At 40.0% G+C, this 19194-nt stretch overlaps 1 protein-coding gene across 25 annotated transcripts in view; it reads right to left on the bottom strand.

The window, feature by feature from the left end:
- The window catches only part of DST (dystonin), a 299843-nt gene that overhangs the window by 156109 nt on the left and 124540 nt on the right, over positions 1-19194 (bottom strand). For 23 of the 25 annotated variants that reach the window (XM_062572898.1, XM_062572885.1, XM_062572892.1 and 20 more), the window contains one exon: positions 8751-8917. In XM_062572898.1, coding sequence (XP_062428882.1) covers positions 8751-8917 — 167 coding nt within the window. Of the gene's footprint in view, positions 1-8750; positions 8918-15968; positions 16908-19194 lie in introns of those variants that run through there. The other 2 variants (XM_062572893.1, XM_062572899.1) reach the window with 2 other exon arrangements.

Genomic DNA, 19194 nt, shown 5'->3' with positions numbered 1-19194 from the left:
AGGTATGTCTTTGTGGCATTAAGAAGGAACAAACCTTCTCCATCATCAGTATCAACGATCACTACACAGACTCACAGCACCAGGTTCTGTAGCAGATGCCTTGATGTCAAAACCCTGTGCTGAGGAGAAGAGGTAAAATGTTGATTCCTGAGTCAACGCTGTCTTGCAACATGCCACAGACCTTCCCCCATCAGAAACTTTTGATTCCTTATAAAATTTGTGGATTTCATCTACGCACAACCACCTTGCAAAAAAAAGACTTTTTCTAACTTCATTGAGAGTTTCTCACTATGTTTGGAGTGAACTCCTCAATCTCAGATATCAGTATATAACTGTGAACACCAATTTCCACACCAACATCTGTGACTCTGGCAAAAGACAGTTCTGAACCTCAGGTGCCTAAAACAGGCAATTTTTCTTGCCCATAGCTTCTTGGAACTGGTGTTTGGGTTGGGGGGGGAAGCTAGAAAACAGAACATGAAAGATATATCACGGATATATCATATTATGTCACCATGTCCTGGTCCTAAACAATTGGTCCTGGTTCTGTCCTAAATAATGCAAATTCAGATTTTGGAGAGCTTACTGGATACGTTGATCAGATTTCACTGCACGTGTCGACCAGATTTCTACGAACTACAATGAAACACACATAGCTACTTGCATGTGGACATGCAATGTAAACGTCTGGCTTGGGGCTGAATCTCACCCATAGTCGTCTTCCTCAGACAAACATCAGTATTAATACTCTTTCACATACACGTGTAATGGAGACCCTGAGGTATCTCAGGGAAGTATAAAAATTGGATGTTCTCCAAACTTTGTTTGTTCTTTCTTGACATATCTGAGTGAATCTATTAAGCTTAAAAAGAACCAAAACCAACCTCTGTAAAAGCTATTATTTACAGTGTACACGTAACTGTTGATTACTAATGATGAAACCTGCCTACCTGTTATTCTGCATAAACTGCCTTTTCTGGGCTCCTCATGAAATCCTTATACATCGGCTAATTAACAGAGATTATTTGAAGTAATTTACATAAATATTCTACTATTTTTTCAGAAATACAACATATTTTGAGGGAAATATGGAAAATATTACATCTAACCTCAAATGTGAGACTAGTGTAAAACTGTTCAGCCTTTGACATTACAGTAACATCTTCAATTAATGGAGGACATGGTAACACAAAATTAATCCAACTCATCAAACCACTGGGACAGCCTGAGTAGTGTCATTACTAAAAGGAAGCAACACTTCAAAATTCAGGGAGCATGCAAACAATCTCCTAGTTGACAACTGTAAAATAACTTGCCATTATAGAAAAGTTTAATCCTGACAGCTATGATATATCAGAAAACACAGTGTTGAATAGAGCTCTGTTTGCATATTCAGTTTGTTGAAGTAAATGGCAAATTATTTTCTCAAGCTCAACAGGTCCCCAGCCTCAATGATACTTTGTGTTAATATATTTCACATGATCATTACATCTTGTACATTTTTTCCTTTTGTCTTCTCTGGTGTTGGAGTAACAGGAATGCCTGTACTAGTCACTATTTCATATGCCTCTATATATCTCATTCATCACATCTTTAAAGTTGAACAATCATGTCTTTTCATCCTCTCCTCCTGGAGTTGAAAAATTCTCATGTGGTCTGGGCTTTTCAGGCTTCTTTTATGCATCTTTTTTCTTATTTTTCAATATATTTTTAGAATAATTACGAAAGAAGTATTGCAAGTGATAATGCCCTGCAAATAATGTAACAAGGGCACACTATACACAGATGCATTTTCTGTCCTGTTCTTCAGGCATCCTAACACTCCCTGTCAAGACTTCCAGTTGGAAAATGAATTTATGTTCTAACTACATTAAAAAAAAGAGTACCTGAGGGCTTTTTTTTTCTTTTTTTTTAATCTTCTGACATAAATTTAGCCCTCAACAACATATACAGGTAATTCAGATTATTCCTTCTGTTGTGCATTTCCCTACACAAGTCGCGAATTTAATAAACCAGTTTGAAGCCTCATGCCCCACCTCTGTTAGCACTTCAGCAGTAATTTGCCCTGTCGATTGACTTCGATAAAGACACAGTTGGGGCACTGTCACATCAAAGACGCACCGGTTCGACTTCAACGCAGCCCAACAGGCCCTACTTAGAACTTGGCAGTAGGTTTTCAGCATAGATTTCAAGCTCACTATAGACATGAATGAAACCAGAGAGAAGGAAGATCTCATTCCCTTCCTTCACTGCTTCAAAAACAGATTTTACAATCCTCTTTGTAATATGGGATAAACATTGCTACAAAAAAGTAACAGTACCATAACTTGCCAACTTTTGCCTATCATATATATTTTAAAAAGAAAAGGCATATAGCTGTTAACCTGAATCCACAATGTGCAACTTGCAAAAATAACAATAAATCATGTATCTCTACCTGAAGTGTCTGAATACCAAAAAGAAAATGAAGAAACCCAACCAAATGATATTTTTGTTCTCTTCTGCAAGAAAACTCTTTCCAGATCCCAGCAGCGGCTGGCTGATGCACTAGCAGCATTTCAATGGGCATAATACACTTAATAAAAGGAAGAGTGAAGTATCACAGTGAATTCAAAACCAAGATTTTCCCCAAGGCTCTTTGGGCCATCCTGCCCGGGAGGCAACTGCTTCTCCATGTGTCACAGATTTGTCCAGAAAAATGTTGCCCCAAAACCTCTCTGTTTTGCTCATACTATACACATACTATCACTGCTCAGACAGCAACCCTTTTACAAAGGCTTCTGACACCCTAAGGTGTTCTGGTCTTCATCAACCAAAGAGTAAAACATGAAACATGAATGAAAATCCAGCCTTTCAATCCAAATCTTTATCTTCTATTAAAAAAAAAAAAAAAAAAAAAAAAAAAAGAAAGAAAGAAAGAAAAAAAGAAAAAAAAGAAAGAAAGAAAGAAAAGAAAAAAGAGAGAGAGAGAGAGAAAGGCTTTGATGTCATCCCAACAGGTTTTTTTCCCATCTCAGTCACTGCAGAAAGGAAACAGTTGTCCTTCTTTCAGCTCCTACTTCACAGTAGGACCCAGCCCAACATTCAGAGGAATCATTCGAAGTCCAGATCTGAAATTAATCAACTCAACTACCTGGAAGTCTTCCACCTAATACCCACTAAGGCTAACCACCACCACAACCCAAGATGCTAAAACTGCAGGCCAGCTTCCAATACTATTTTAATATAGTCTTTACCAATAGCTATCACAGATTTTTTTTATTATTATTTTTATTTTTATTTTTTGGAGTGCACTCAATTAAATTGAAGCTGGGGTTACCTACTATTTCTAAGCAGGTTACTATATGGATGTTCAGGTAAATAACATTAGCATTTTTAATCATTCTTAGTGCTGTTTAACTTTTCCCACACTGCCAAGTCTTAATGCCAAGCTGGTTTCTTCTACATAACAAAAACCCTTTGAAAATGCGCTTCTCCTGAACAATGAAGAGGGGAAAAACAAGCAAACCGACATTTTCTTTCTGTTAAAGCTGGGTAACAATAAATTACAAGCTACAAAATGGCAAGTCAAAACTAGCAGACGCAAATGATCTCTTTCTTTAAAACATATCCCCCAGCAGTTTAAGGCTTGACACTGTGTAATACTTAGTTTCTTTCCCATTCATTCCCTAAAGGTGTAAAACATGTTGCTGCAAATTGCGGTATCACTAACCCTCCCCTTAAGGAATGTATTCGTGTCAGTACCTGATCAGCTGCAACATGTTTTAACATCAGAGGGATGCCACATGCACTGGAGCTTAGAGCACAACTACATATATATGGCAAACATGTATGTGCAAGGTTGGAACAGCTTGCGAGCAACCAGAACAGCTATTTAGGACTCCGCAACCCAGCTTGTTCAGCGCTACCCCACACTCCTAAAAACATCTGCCCAGTAGTTTTGAAAGACTTATTTGAAGAATTACTACAGCAATATTTCAAAAGACAAGTGGTGCGACTCTGCCGAACTAATCTCTCGCGCTGTATCTAGCCTTAATGAGCCGTCACGCTGCTGCTGCCTTTGGGGACGCGTTCTTTGCTGCAGCTTCTATTCCTCTTTCTTCCACGTGAAGCACTCGTTACATGCTCTTTCTGGGCAGCGCTCCCTTTAACTTCTGCTCCTTTTTCATCCTGGGATAACAGTAATTTTCCCTCCCTCCCTCTAAACTACGTACTGCAGGAAGCAGGGGCGTTGCTGAAGACTTGCACAAAGTTTAGCAGTGCCAAAGGACCTTTTAAATCCTCTTGTTTCTTCAAGAATACAGCAAGATTTTTTTTTTCTAATTTGTGATCAAAACGTATCCCTTTGAACCCTTCAGTATCGCTTTCCCTCTCTGCAGTATTTCTAATACTTACCGCCCCTGTTAGGCGGTGCCAAAACCGTGTGCAACCGTCCGCACGTGGGCTCGGCCAGCCTTGGTAGATGGCATTACGTTATATAAGCTCGCTTGCTTTACGCTCTCAAAGCCTTTGCACATTTACTGCGGTCCCGGGCCTGTCACAGGGCTGCCTGATCCAAATGCTGGCTTCTACCCGAGAGCAAAACTCTGGGCATAACTGGGTATTTCTAAACCAGTAAGGCAAAAGTGGCCAGATCCATAGCTCACAACCGCTCATACTCTTGAACTGCTGCTAGTCCTTCCCTCCCCACGACTGGGGCCCGTGCCAGCGTGTGTCCTCCCCAACCAAGGGACAAGCTTGCAGGAGGTCACCCCTGCCTGGGGGACGGTGCGGAGAGTTTGGCCCTACCGGCACGAGCCACCTTGTGCCACCTACCCACAGGGCCAGGGAACAGGGCTGCACCCATTTTTTACTCATACATATCCTCCATATGTATTTTTTCTTAGATTGTAAAATGATCTAGTCTGCAACCAAGTTTGTGGGTTTTTGAGTACAAGTAGCCACTATTCTTATATTAGGTATTCAGATATTATTTTTGCTATTTCTTAAATTCTTCCATTCTCAGACACTTTTTTTACTGACATATCCTGTACCCCTCGTGCAACAAAGGTTCAGAACAGTTCAAGGTCAAAAAAAGCAGCTTGTTATTTGGTATCACTACTGATGACTTCTCAATAGTATTACCTCTGCTATGAAATAAATGCTTATGCAAAGTGTAATGCAGATCCATAATTGAGATTATTAGCTCCAATCTGGCATACAACTTCCTAATGAAAGACAAGTAGCCTTCGCCCTGCATAAGCACCAACCTTTTCAATATACTTTAGTGACAAGATACAGTTCTACCAAATAAGAACTTCTTCCTGGGGTAAAGGTAGGCACGTATGAAAACGTGAACACAAACTAAGCGCAGTTACCTTCAACACAGTCTAAGGACAGGAAATCCATGAGCTGATGAAACTGCAAGATGAAGAACCAAGTGTGCACACAGCAGTATCTCTGGGAAAATCTGGGCATTACATGCTCATTAAAGTCACTCACCAACTTTGAAGTCTGGCCTACAGGCTTTTACATACGATATGATGGTATGAAAGAAACACCGTGTACTTTTTAGAACTGCCTGAAGTCACATTCCTCCCAACACGGTACACTGAAGCAAGTAACACACGTCTTCAATGAAAAATTTAGCTAAAAATGTCAATTATGTAATAGATGAGGTGCATCTGCAGAAATGCTGTTCCAGGTACGTTTAGTCACACCAGGAGAACATCGCACACAGCTTGGGGGGAAGCAGGGAGCCACTGTAAATTTGCATGCTCTTGCTGCATTTCGGCACCATGAGCCTTACCCGACTCATAGCAGAAGGCGCTGGCACGCCGCTTTGGGATGTGCTTCCCACAGCCGCGGTGGAACGATTCCCTGTAGTTAGGGAGAGCCGAGCGGCTCCCAGCGCTGCAGAGGGGAGCGCCTGCTGGCCCTGGTGAGTCCCAGCCCACCTCCTCACCCAGCCCTCGGCAGCCCCTGGACACACCTGAAGCATTAAAGCTGCATGCATGCAATTAAAAAAAAAATTGCTTGAGTTTGGAAAGGAAAAAAAAACAGCAGCCCTTGGTCCACACTGAGCCCTGTCATGCATAAATATGGGCTCTCCATTCAACCTACAACTGAAAGGAGATGGTACTGTACAGCTGGAATTCCAGGTACCATTAACAACAGCACGCCCACGGCGTCTGCGCACCCCACGTACCTCCTGCGACCACCAGGGATCTGCACACCCGCACCCGGAGGCTACTAAAACGCGTCGGGCAGAGGCAGAATCACTGCTAGAAATGTGTGCATTTTATTAGTGCTTGCTCTACTTACTGATACAAACACAAGCTTAAGTTTTAAGAAAGTTCTCTGGAATAAACGGCTATAGTTAAAAATATCCAATGACTGCTTGGGAAAACCATTCCTATCCTGTGAGCAATAACTGGAAACGATTATGTCTACTTTGATGATACAAAACTGGAAAGGAAAGAAACACAGAAGCTCGTTGAAATCAGTAGAAGAATCCCATTGACTTCATCAGCAAGAGGACTCTCACGGCAAAGAGACATTGGGTAAAGGCTATAAACATCTCTGGAAAGGACACAATATCCTTAGGTACAGAAGGTATGTTTACAGAAGAGGATAAGCTAAATGGGAACTAGCAGATACACACACAAAATAGGGACTGTGTACTTACTCAAGAGCCTCTGAACCTCAGCCACTGAATTATCTGCCTTATGAAATGCACTTGTGTCCTGTTCTTTCCAGCTAAAACACTATGAGCAGAATTCACACAGCACTGCCAAAAACAGTGCTCCACCAAAAGAAGTACAGGTAGTCAGCAATACTCCAAGGCATTAACATTTGTACAGCCAGGGGGCAGGATTCAGGTTTTTCATTATTTATTAATTGATCTGTACTACAAATACTAGTTACCAAGCTGTGAAGGCTACACTGCTCTGTGTAGAGTCCTGATATGAGTCTCTGAAGAAGTTCTGGGAAATATTTTCCATCATTAATTCTCATTAAGCTCCTTCCTCTCATCCTCTCCTCTGTCTGCATCTTTGAAATTGTTTATGTTTTCACATACTTGCCTGTGCTATGTTCATTCTTCTGACTGCTCTGTCCTGAAGTAAAACAGCCTAATCCTTTGCTAGTTATTTCCCTTTGGCCAGTATTACTAAAACAAGACTTTCTTGTTGGCATTCACCACCTCCACAACTGACTATCCAGAACAGAAGCATTAGACCCAAAATAACTCTGATTTAAATGCAACTTCAAATTATCAGAAAGTTATGTCTGCCACAGCTAATTTCTCTGTGACCCAGCGTGCTTTGTTAGGTTTACAACCTCCCTATACAGTGCATGGCAAGAGGGCTGCATCTGCATCATTTATCTCCAATTTTACTCCAGTGTCCTAGTCCCCACACTGCATGCATGCTGGCTCACTCCTTCTGCAGTAAGCCAAGTGGTCTCTGCAGGAAGAAATCCAAGCACGGAATAATTTGCTCTAGGGTCCGTTCCCTGGAGCTGCATTAAAACACACCAAATTTGACTCTCTCTACTTGGGACACTCCTCCAGTACTATTTCAAGAAAGTCATGCACCCTCAAACTTCCTCTTGATACGCCTCAGAGCACGTAACGCAAGTCTGGTGGACTTTGGGGGCACATTTAATTGAAAATCCATGAAAAACTATCATTAGGTATTATGGATACAGGAGGCATATGGCTGTATGGCTACGTGGGCAAGTGTTATGCTGAATGGTCTGGTCTGTTCCAGAAGTTTCAAGCCTCGAGCAGCAAGGGATAAGCCAGTTCATACTAATCAGCCCAAGGGCCAGGACACTCTCCTCTGTGTGCTTCTCAAAGACAGAAACCCACCTATTCAAGCTACAAACCAAAAATGTACAACCACAGTGAGATAGCACCAGTCATAACCAAAAGGGAACACTGAGCACAGCAGTGTTTTTAAATCTTGTTCCTTTCCTGAGTTTTGGCACCACAGTCAGATTTGTCAAGAGACACCTGTTCTTATTTAGAATCTAGAATTAGAAATCCTCTTCTCAATAGGTATTTTCAACTGTATTTTAAGTAAATTGGCATAATGTACCCTTTAGTTTCTAGCCACAGATAGTAGTGGTTCTATCAGTGTTCATTTTCCCTTACAAATGTGTGATCACAGAAGCATACAAAGTGAAAGAAAGAAGTGCAATGCCCTTCTCAGACTGAGTGTTCAAGCCAACCAGTCTCATTTTCCAAGAGAATACCATGGCATTTTGCAGGAGACTCATCTTAGAGTAGATATGGGCTCATAGCAAAAACAGTTCTGAAGCCCTGGGCTCCAGGGAAATGGTGAAGTCAAACAGGGAAAAACATGTGGAATTTAGATCTCTCTCTGGTTATGCGGTAGTTGATGGATCTCATCATGAACACGGCTTGGGACTTTGGTGATCAGCTCTGCTTCTACCCTGCCTATACTTTGGACGTCTGTATTGCACAAGGGCCTGTAGAGAACACTGGGAATTAGAGTCACAGGGACACTCTAGCTGGCACCCTGGAGGTGACCCGTGACAGACTCTGGGGACACTCCTCTGAGGGAGGAGAGACACACAAGAGCTAATGAGGGACCCACGGGCTGCAGGAAGCAGGGGCTTACCCAAAGAAGAGGAGCTTTGCCCATAAAGAGCTCGTTTCATCTCCACAGCTGCAGTGCTATTACAGGCCCTCTCTGTGTACGCCTAAATAAATATTTTTTCAAGAGAATAAATGGAGCAATTACCTGTATTTATGAATGATGGCATTAAATAATCTTCCGTCACGCCAGCAGGTAGTGAAATTTTCACAACGGATTCCAGCATAACCCTCGGTTGTCTGCTGTGACCACAGGAGCAATCTCTCTTTAGCAGACATGTCTTCTGACTCTCCAGTAACGTGGATATCTGATATCTAAAATACAGTTAATATAAATATTACAATTAGATCTAACATAATGTTTAAAATACAGTAGAAAAAATTCTTCATTCTTGAAAATTTTTCTCCTTGATATCTACATATATGAATATGATAAATGATTATTCATGTACTATACTAACATCCTTTCATGTCATATCCTTATGCATTTTTAGTGTCTTCAATATGAAATATTGAATTGTAAGCTTCACAACTTTCTCCAGTCAGTAAATCACAGAATCACAGAACGGTTCCAGGAACGCTCCTGGAAGCTCAGAGAGTGAGTAAGGTCCTGCAGTTAGCTGCAAAGGAGCCTCAACTCCAGAGCTACCCTGATTCAAGCAACCTCCCTGGAGGGATCCAGAGAGGCTGGGCTGGAAATCAGAGCTCCTTTCTCACGTTAGAGCCACAGAAAACACAATGGTAGGAGCAAAGAAACGTGGCTTTCCTACCAGTCCCGTGTTAACACGTAACCACAGGCAGTAAGAAGCCAGGGGACAAAAAGACAAACCTTAGACATATCAGTGCAGTGTAGCTACCACAGCACTACGTGTGACTTTTGTTTAACCACACTTCGCTTCCCAGGGAAGATCAGCATTTACACGTATCCATTACATTGCAAGTAAATTTAACATAGGGAACAATTTCAGTTATTATTTTCTGTGCAAGTATCTACTAAAATACAAGTTGTGAAAACAGCTTTTCAGATGTTTATCACAGGTCATCATAGTTTTTTGCTCTAGGTAAGGGAAGAATACCAGTGTTAGAAAGCAAAAAAAGTAACTGGTTGAATGAGCCCAGAAATAATCTTTGAATACATGACAAGTTTTTTGCCCCCTAATGTCTGCAGCTTCAATACTACCTATTTTTAAGACAAATCAGAGAGAAAAAAAAAGTTTTGTTTAAAACATTTAAGAAACACATCCAGCTGTGATTGTTTATAAATGCCCCAGTGTCAAAATCCTGCACGAAATACTTACTACATGAAATTACAGGAGATACAGAAGGTAGGAGTCTTATACGCAAAGACAATAGGGAATCCAAAGTAAGAAATGACCAACTTAACATCTCTGTGATTTTTTTTTTTTTTTTTTTGGTAAAAATATATGAAACTTGTCTGTAGTGTAAGGCTTCCTTTCTTCTGGCTACCTTTATTCTTTAGTGCTACAAAGCAAGAAAGCAAACAAAGTATTTTTCCAGTAGCTTTAGTTTCCACTCACAATAGACCGACCAGACCACAATATAAATGAAGTCAACCATTTACCACTTATCTGGACAATGTTTCTGAGCAAGATGATGTCATCTGGGAGTGCCAGATGTCTAGCAAAAAAAAAAAAAAAAAAAAAAAAAATACACCCAAACAACACAGTATTCTCTTCCTGTTGCTTTCAGCAAGTCTTCTGTGTGCAATCTGTATCACATATTAAAATAAATTCTAACATGAGCAAGCTAACAATGTAATGTGCTTGCGGCCATTCCTTACCGCTAAGTTCAAACCTTTAGCCTCCTTCATGGTTAACTGAACTCTGATAACTGTGTACATTACAAACAGCAGAGTGCGAACACAGCATATTTGGGTGCACATTTGATTCCTCTGACAACAAGTGATTTCAAGCATCAGGGCAATTTCTGAAGGTCATATTTGTATCTTTTGTAACATACAGAAAACATTTGTAGCTATGGTCACAAACATAAAGAGAAAAAACAGTTAATATTCTCTAATAATATGCAAGTTTCCAGTCCTAATTCTGGATGGCTATATTATGAATTTATTTCATTGCCCTAATATCAACTGGATTGTGATCAAAAATCCTCTGGGCCCCAAGCAGCACCACAGTCAGCCATCTGAAAAAAAGGAAGAGACTGGATTGGCTTCAATATGTTAAATTCTTTTTAACTCCTGGTGGTAGCCGTTTTCAACGAAGATTAAGGAACACTAGTATTAGCCTACGAACTGTGTCAGACATAGCTGTGCTGTGCTTTCTCTAGATAAAAAGTATTTCACATGCTGAGGCTGAGATTTCAGACTTCTTCATAAACACTGAATTCATAAAAAAAAAAGTGTAAAAAAGATAGAAACTGTTGAAGAGTTTACTATGCTTACAAATATGAGCTCTGCTTTGCTGTATGTCCTATTAACTTGAAATTACTTAGCAAGCAAAATATCACACGAACCTCCTAACGAATTCAAGTGTTAGAGAGAGAGTATAGCTTTCCTTCGATAAACCCATAACAAGAGTATAGACATTTATCTATTAATTATGCCTTATCATCAATATTTCTAACATTTTGCCAGAGGAATGAAGGAGAAGGGGTATTAAATTAAGAATACTTGGACAGAAAATAGTTAAGGGGGTAATCAGATTCTTTACTGTTTGGATTTTATTCTTGAAAGCAAATCTTTTGTGCAAACCTTTCATTTGTATATCTCACAAACCTATCATTCACCCCAATAATCCATTAGTGGAGGACATCTCTTCCATAAACGTGGAACAAATACTGAATTTGCATGAACTTAAGCAGTTTTTTGTTAGCTACTCGGTTCTCCGAAGTATCTCACAAAGCTTGTGAATTCCAAGTTGTGCAAGAAAAACTGACAGAGGTAACTCCTCTGCACAGCCCGAATGTCTCAGGGTCAAAGTCTCACAGGCACTGAATGCCCTATTTCTTTTCTCTAACTAGGAGAACTGGTTCACAACTGCAAGTGCTCCTAGCCCTGCCTCTAAGTCCCCTCTGCAACACCGGGTACACAAGATCTGCACACCAAAGGGCCTCAGGCTCTCAGCTTGCTCTGATTTCAAGGATGCAGTTTCAAATCCAAAGAAAAGAGCAGCCCAGAGAACATCTTCCAAAGGAGATCAAAAAGTGGTGCTGGATGTCCGCGGCTCATTTTTCTCTCCCCCCTTTTTTTCTGTGTAAGCAGAGAAAGAGCAATATTACAATATACTAACAAGAGAGGAGTCTCTCCTCTGAGTTCATCCTATCCCAAATGTTTTGACGCCTAAATTTGACACAGTGTGCTTAATATACAAAAGTACATAATGGGCTGGATAGCTGTACAGGCAGAAGTAAAAAAGTGTTCTGCTGTAGGCTAACCCTGAAACATAAAGTCTGAAGAAGATAAACAAGAAATAAAGGAATATAAGCATTAGAAAGAGTTTTTGAAATGTTTACTTGAACCAAAAGATTCCTAAATATTGAACAGAAGGAGGTAATGTTTCTACTCTATTTTCCATCTAAATCAAGCAGTTGTGTTATGTTTGAAAAGGATGATTTGTGTTGAGGGAAGTCGAGTTATAGGAATGGAATTTGAACTTGCATGTGATCACAAGAATGGCCTCATCTCCCCTGACGTTACGCTTGGACCTTGTGAGCTTCCATCTGGCCGTAATTCAAATGTTCCTACTCAGCTTTCACAAGACCTCAGATGGAGCTGTTTCCAGCTTTGGGCAACACCCTTCAAAAAATATTGGATCAGTTGAAGAAAATTCACAGAGAAAAGCAAGAGTGATAAAGGTCTACAGCCACGACCTGTTAGGAAAGACCGAGAAAGATTAGTTTTATTTAGTCTAAAGTCAGGAAGACTGAGGGGAGACACGACAACAGTCTTCAGATATGTAAAATGTGATTGTCAAAAAGGTAATAAATCAATTTTTCTGGGAATAGGAAAAGAACTGATGAGTTTTAAATGAGCATAGGTGTTTTAGATTAAAAACAGCTCATAATACAAAAGGTATAAGCACTAGAATTAATTGCTCAGGAAGGATATGAAAGCACCAGGGCTGGGGACATGGAAGAACAAGCAAAATATATCAATCAGGAATGGTTTTCATAGAGTTAATCTCATCTTCAGGTACAGAGATAACCTAGATGATCTCTGCACACCCCCTTCAGCCCTATTTTCTGTGGATCCATCAATGATTATAAACCTCCTTCACCCACCAGCATCAAAGGAACATTGTGCCTGCTTCTCATGTGGGTCAAAAGGAAGCACGCAATAGTATGCCAATAAAGCTAACCTCCCAACTTTTGCACCCTGCCCTACAAATCATATCCTGGAAGAACAACTGGCATTTTTCCCTCCCTTCACTGTAACACATAAGCAGATAACACAGGATTATATGATGGTGGATATAGTTGGAAGGTGCCTTGTCACTTTACAGCTATGTGCAATGATAACTGAAATAATAAACAGCTGCTTACATACCCAGAAGTATTCTGCTGAGTACACTGGTCACAAACACTTAAAAAAAGAACACCAAGGATATTGCCTCTAACCTGACTCGAATATGTGTTTTTTCTTGCAGATTAGTAGAAATACTGTATATAAGAAAAGAAATCCACTGCATCAGACACTATGAAGGTGCATGGCAAAAAGACAGCTGAGGAACTTACAGCAAGATGAGAGATGAGTACTGGAAGTAGATGAGAGATTCTGCTTATATATTACTTTAAATGTTTATATTTTGTGAGGCAAGCATTCACATCCATTAACTGGAACTGAAACTACCACAAATTAGACTGGAATAATATCAGTTATGGTTGATAATATGATACAAAGAAATCATTGATTTTTACACTAGTTGATAATGACCAAAACCTCCGGCTAACACCAGCTGATAGCAATCTTTTGCTAGTCTGAATGAAAACCATGGCTTGTTTCAACATAGCAGACGTCAAACATCACAGCGGTGGCAGCCCCTACAGGGAAGCCCAAACTACAGCCTTCATTTTCTAGTCTGCCTGTCACTGAGGAGGGGGCTGCTGCAGAAAGTCGACTTCAGCCTTGCTTCATGGCTTCTGGATCTTATTGCAAGCTGCCCCCTGCTCTAGGCCAGCCCAACGTTAGAGCTGGATCAGAGCATATCCTGCTCAGGCAAGTAATCTTCCCATATTCAGGAACAAGGGCTATAGCAATTAGGCCTAGGCGGAGAGTAAAAACCTTCTTTCTCAAAGTCTGCAATGACTAGTCAGGAATGAGATTTCAGAACATCCCACTTGGGTGAGCTTTGCAAATGGGAAAACGGAGGTAGTGTGATAACATATATTTGAAAACAAAATCATAATTGTTTCACATGCATAAGAAGAGAAAGCAGCACAGAAAAGGACTTGAAGCATCTATTCCAGCAGAGGGTCCTATGCTGTAAAAGGGGTAAAATGTCATATTTCAGTTCCAGTGCAAATCAGCTGTATCAAACAGTTTCCTTAGGTATCTGTTTTCATTTTGAAAAGCCAAAACACTCTGAAATATCAGCCATGTCTGAGGTGCTGCGAAAGCCGAGTAACAGCACAGATAAGCTGACAAGGTGAGCGGGTGCTACTGATCTCTGTAATTATGGCAGTGAAAATGGTATTAAAAAAAGAAAAAAGTGAGATCGGTAACTGTAAACCCTGAGAATGTAAAATCTGTTTTAGCTGGTGATCAGGAGTTTTGTGGATTTGCATACATAACAGCTATGTTGTTTTATACTGAAACACAAGATAGCCGAATGCTTGTTTAGTTCTCAAAAGTAATCAAAAGGAAAATGATCATGACTTGGTAAAATAAGCTATTGTTTAGAATCTAGTTTCCTTTTGGATTTGTTTTCAGGTCAAAGTTAGGTGCTCTTAAAATTATTTGTACTTAGAATATTGGGTGGAGAAAGGGAACTATACTGAAAAGCAGATGTTTCAGTGACTCAGGTGTTTAGCCTGATCTGCCAATGGTTTTCCTATTGACACAGTCACGCAGTGGTTTAGCAATGTCACCAACACAAGCCTTAGTGCTGATGTAGGTGCTCAGCAGAAACTTCACTTATTCCCTTTCCCTGTGGTAGCAAGGGGTATCAGCCTATGCCTTGTTAGAGTAGTAACTGCAGCACCACGTAGAAGTCGCATCGCTTAGGTTACGCTGGAAGAAGTGGCCATGCTGGCTGCACAGACAAAGCCTCACGCGCCTCCGCTCACTCATGACGCCTTGTTCAAAGAACATCCCCCAGCTGCTCCCAAATCCCAGTTCCGAATAAGAGGGCAAAGATCTCTGCGTGGATTAGGAGCTCTTTGTACTCGGGTGTGCTGTGCATTGTCGCTGGATGCGCTAGGTGTATTTGAAAACTAAGCTTGAAAAAATATCATTCGATTCATGTTACAAAAGTAAATTATATAAACAACAGAATTGTATTTGGTTATTTGCTGGAAAGAGTACCTTTGGCATACACCCATTTTCTCTGCTCACTCAATTCTTAGATGTCCCTGCTCAACAAGAATTAGTTTTGGACCAAATCCTGGTACTGGCATTTGACCTGCACTTAAAGATTTCAGTTGTACTGAAAATGAGCGAGGCAGAATTGGTAGTATGGTAATATAGATACCCACAAACAAAAATTTACTTTCCTTCAGGCATTCTGCAACTAAGCTTGTACTTTGGTTTCTTTTATTGTAAAATGAAAGTAATCCTACCCTCAGGAAAAGAAGAAATTTGAATAATTAGTACTAATAGATCACACAGACAGTTTTGGAGGAAAGATCTTATAAAAGTGTAGAACACTGTTAAGAATGATTCATGTTCATTTTTTCTATTTCAAGCTGCCTAGATATTTCTCTCATTCTTCAGTTCCTCTTGACCATAACAGAAAACAATTAGAAATATTCCCAGCCATCTGCTACAAGACTTGGAAGAATTACAAGACCATCAAGAGCTGATAAGAAAATTTACTGTTGATACTGCAGATATTAAATGTGAACTAAAACAACTCTCCAAAATTCACTGCACCTTCTAGTCTCATTTTAACATAAAGATCTTTTTTTATAAATTAGGAAAAAAAATCAAACAACTACAGACAACAAAACAATACAAAGATAGTATACAGATATACAGAGATATACTGCTCAAACATAAGGTATTACTTAACCTATAGAAAAGATCAAGTAATGTGATCTGTTAACATCCGTTCATGTGTAAGAGGCTTATAAACAGCAATGTGAAATTTTTTTTAACATAGCAAAAATACTATTCCACTAGTTATTCTGAGCTAACTTTTAATGTTAGTCTACGTGCCAAAATATTTACCTTGCTCCTGTTTGCTGGAATGCTATAAAACGCCTTTTCTTTGGGCATTTGGGGAAGCGCAACATCAGAAGAATAAAATCTCCTTTGTTCAAGTTGTGGATCACTTTTGCTTTCAGAAAGAAAGCGATGTAACTTGTCATATTTATTGCTTTCTTGGACATCTTCAACAGTTCTGCCAGAATTTATATTTAACCCACTTTCTTCATGCTGTCTGCCTACAAGGTGGACAGCAGAGTTCCAGCTAGCTGCCTTTGCAAAACAACGACCGCTAACTTTCTGCTGGAATGTTAATTCCCTTGTGTTGCCATCATCCAAACTTTTCCTCTTCCACGTACAGTGTTTTTCTGAGCTTGTCGTGTCATGTTCTTTTAACCATGTTTCTGTTTCATCAGACTTTGTGAGCTTCTGACTATCACCACAAAAACTGTCCCCACAAAGAGAATCTCTGTTTGCTTCGCTCAGTAAAACTTCTGCTTTAACACGGTCAGCTGAAAGGTCTGTACTCACGGGCAGAGTGTTATTACCATCCGCTGCTGTTCTCGGTGGCAAGGAATCAGCCCATCCCATCCCCTTCAAAAGAGTCTCGATGTTTTCTGAAATCCCCACTTCATGTTGGTTTCTTTCTTCATTTTCTTTAAGCTGTTCTGAATCTGGTCTCTCCTCAGATGATTTCTTTCTCGTTTTTCTTCTGAAATATTTTCTTCCAGGGGAATGTTTAGCTGGACTTAAGGGAGCTTTGGCAGGATCTAAACACTGTTCTTCCTTTTCAGCCCTTACACATCCACAGACGTTCCCCATTTGGCTTTCAGTACCTCACAGTCACAGTCTCATTCATTTCAGTATATTTACATACACTTAGATCCTTCTCAGAAACTTAAGAGCGGCAGTTTGCACCGTAATTCCTTCCAGACTTCACTTCCATCCTCCTCAGTACGTAGCCATTTTGCTTATGAGAAATGCACACGCAATAAATGTTGTGGCACAGTGCCCAGGCAGGGCCTGTGTCTGATTAGACACTGTGGCTTATTTCTGGCCACCAATCCTCTTAAATAAACATCACTGCTTCAGCCTTAGACTGCTCTGCTGATGGCCCTTCGCAGGGATGACATAGCACTTACGAGCAATAGAAAATTCTCGCGTATGTTTTAACTTCCTGTTTCATTTGCAACCCCTAGTAAGATAAAGCGGAAAATATGCAGCAACCTTTGAAACTATTAGCTACACTCCAAATCCCCAAACATGCAGTACAGCAAACAGCAGGAAGGATTTAATTATTAAACTTGTTTTTCACTTCATACTTTTTTCTCACATATCCAATGATCCACAGAAAGTTAGATTAGAGTGAATGACCAGAGATTGCTTTGGCTGGGTGTAAAGCATCAAATCTTATTTGTATGAGGGGTTTTCAGGTTTTCACAGTAGCTTTTTCACTGACTCACCAGCTATAAATAACTTGCTGCTTCACTATTATCATAAAAGCATAATAGTCTGCTCAGGTCAGGAGCGCTATGTACTATGTATGGGACCTTTGCAGCAGATGTAAAACATCTGGCAGGTAAAGGTGAAACAAAATTATAAGGGTTGGTCTGTCTAGAGGGCTGTCCATAAAAGTTATTGCAAAACAGATTATATGAATATAGCATGTTCAAATTAAACTCTTCTGGAGTTAATAAAAAGTGAGTATTTTCCTCCTCCCATTGCTCTGGTCAGTAGACATCTTTGTGTAGCTCTTAATAAAATAGCCATGAGGTGTCTAATTACATCTGAAAACTGGGTAGAAATGTAGGCTATTAAAATGCAAGCAGGTCTAAACACCAACATAATGTGTTTGGAAAATATCCATATTTTCAAGTTTCACATTCTTTTCTGTTTCCAATGCGCAAAGCACATTAAAAACACCACACATCAGCAGAGGCAGGTGTGTATGGTTTCCTGCACTGCAAAAGAACTACCAAATAAGTTACAAAGCAATGTCAAGCATTACCATCGAATCTCTCCCATTTATTTCGAAAAGGAACTGCAATAATAAAAGCCAGAGGGGCTAGTTCTGCTGAAGTACTCCAGAACCTGTTACTGAAGGAACCTAAAATGAACAATGCGTTAAAAAAAGGCTTTCAGTGTTCATACAGCTTCCAAGAACACAGATGCTCGTTTCCAACCACTGTACGGGCACAGGAGCCGAATGTGACAGCAATGCATAGAAAACTCCCACCGTAACACCTATGGGCTAGCAGGGTGCCACAGAACAACGTACACCAGCTGCCAGACAGCCCGCTACAGCCAGACGCGATGCCAAGACATTTCTTTTCAGAGAGGATGTTTATGCAATGACCACATTTTCCTTCACGGCCTTGATTTGTGTTTGCATGTCTAGTGTTTAACGTATAGGTGGGGTTATGACATTTGCTCCACCAGCTCCCGTTAAAGAGCTGTGTGCTGAATCAGCTTAGAAAAGTGACTTCCAGCCAGGGCCACCAGGGCCCAGAGGACTCACTAATCTAAAAAACACCTTCATGTGGGACTGAGCTGGGTCCTAACTTTGCCTCCCTCAGTTAATAGAAAAGCACATCTAAAAAACAGAAGCACAGCCTTTGTAAATGACATTTTGTGTTGCATAAACAAAGAGCTTATATGCTTGAAAATATATCTTTCTCCTCTGCCACCAAGAAAGAAGGTTCAGCACCTTGCAGCATGACTGGCTGCGACTGATTTAATTTCACACATATAGCTTCTAGTTTAATAACAATATGTATAACAATGATAAATAAAACATAATGGTAATACGTAAAATAATATCAAACTATCATATAATACACTCTTACTAAAAAGTTTTATTTTAACAAATACTCTGATAAAGTAGATATAATGTAAAAGATCAGAAAGAAGTGTCCATGATTTGAATGAACAACCACAAGTTTCAATGTTATATTAACTGTCTAATCAAAAATACGTTAAACAAAGTACACTGCCAATCTTCCTCCTCCTCTAAGAATTTCACAGGATTCGCTTAGAAATTCGCTCAGGAATATGTCAAATTTAAATTATGCACCTCAAATACATATTTAAATTTATGTACACTGGCACTGAGGTTTCTAGACAATAGTTGTATTGAACCAACTGAATTTTAATGGCATGTGATTTACTACGTATTTCTCCTACACTGCATAAATCTGTTTAACAATCAGCATGACAGCACCTTCTTGTAAAAGAAAGTGTCCCTAAGCAT

Source organism: Rhea pennata, chromosome 3 (assembly GCF_028389875.1).
Source record: "Rhea pennata isolate bPtePen1 chromosome 3, bPtePen1.pri, whole genome shotgun sequence".
In the NCBI taxonomy this organism is placed as follows: domain Eukaryota; kingdom Metazoa; phylum Chordata; class Aves; order Rheiformes; family Rheidae; genus Rhea; species Rhea pennata.
Note: the sequence above shows the minus strand (reverse complement) of the source record. Positions and strands in the feature narration are given on the sequence as shown.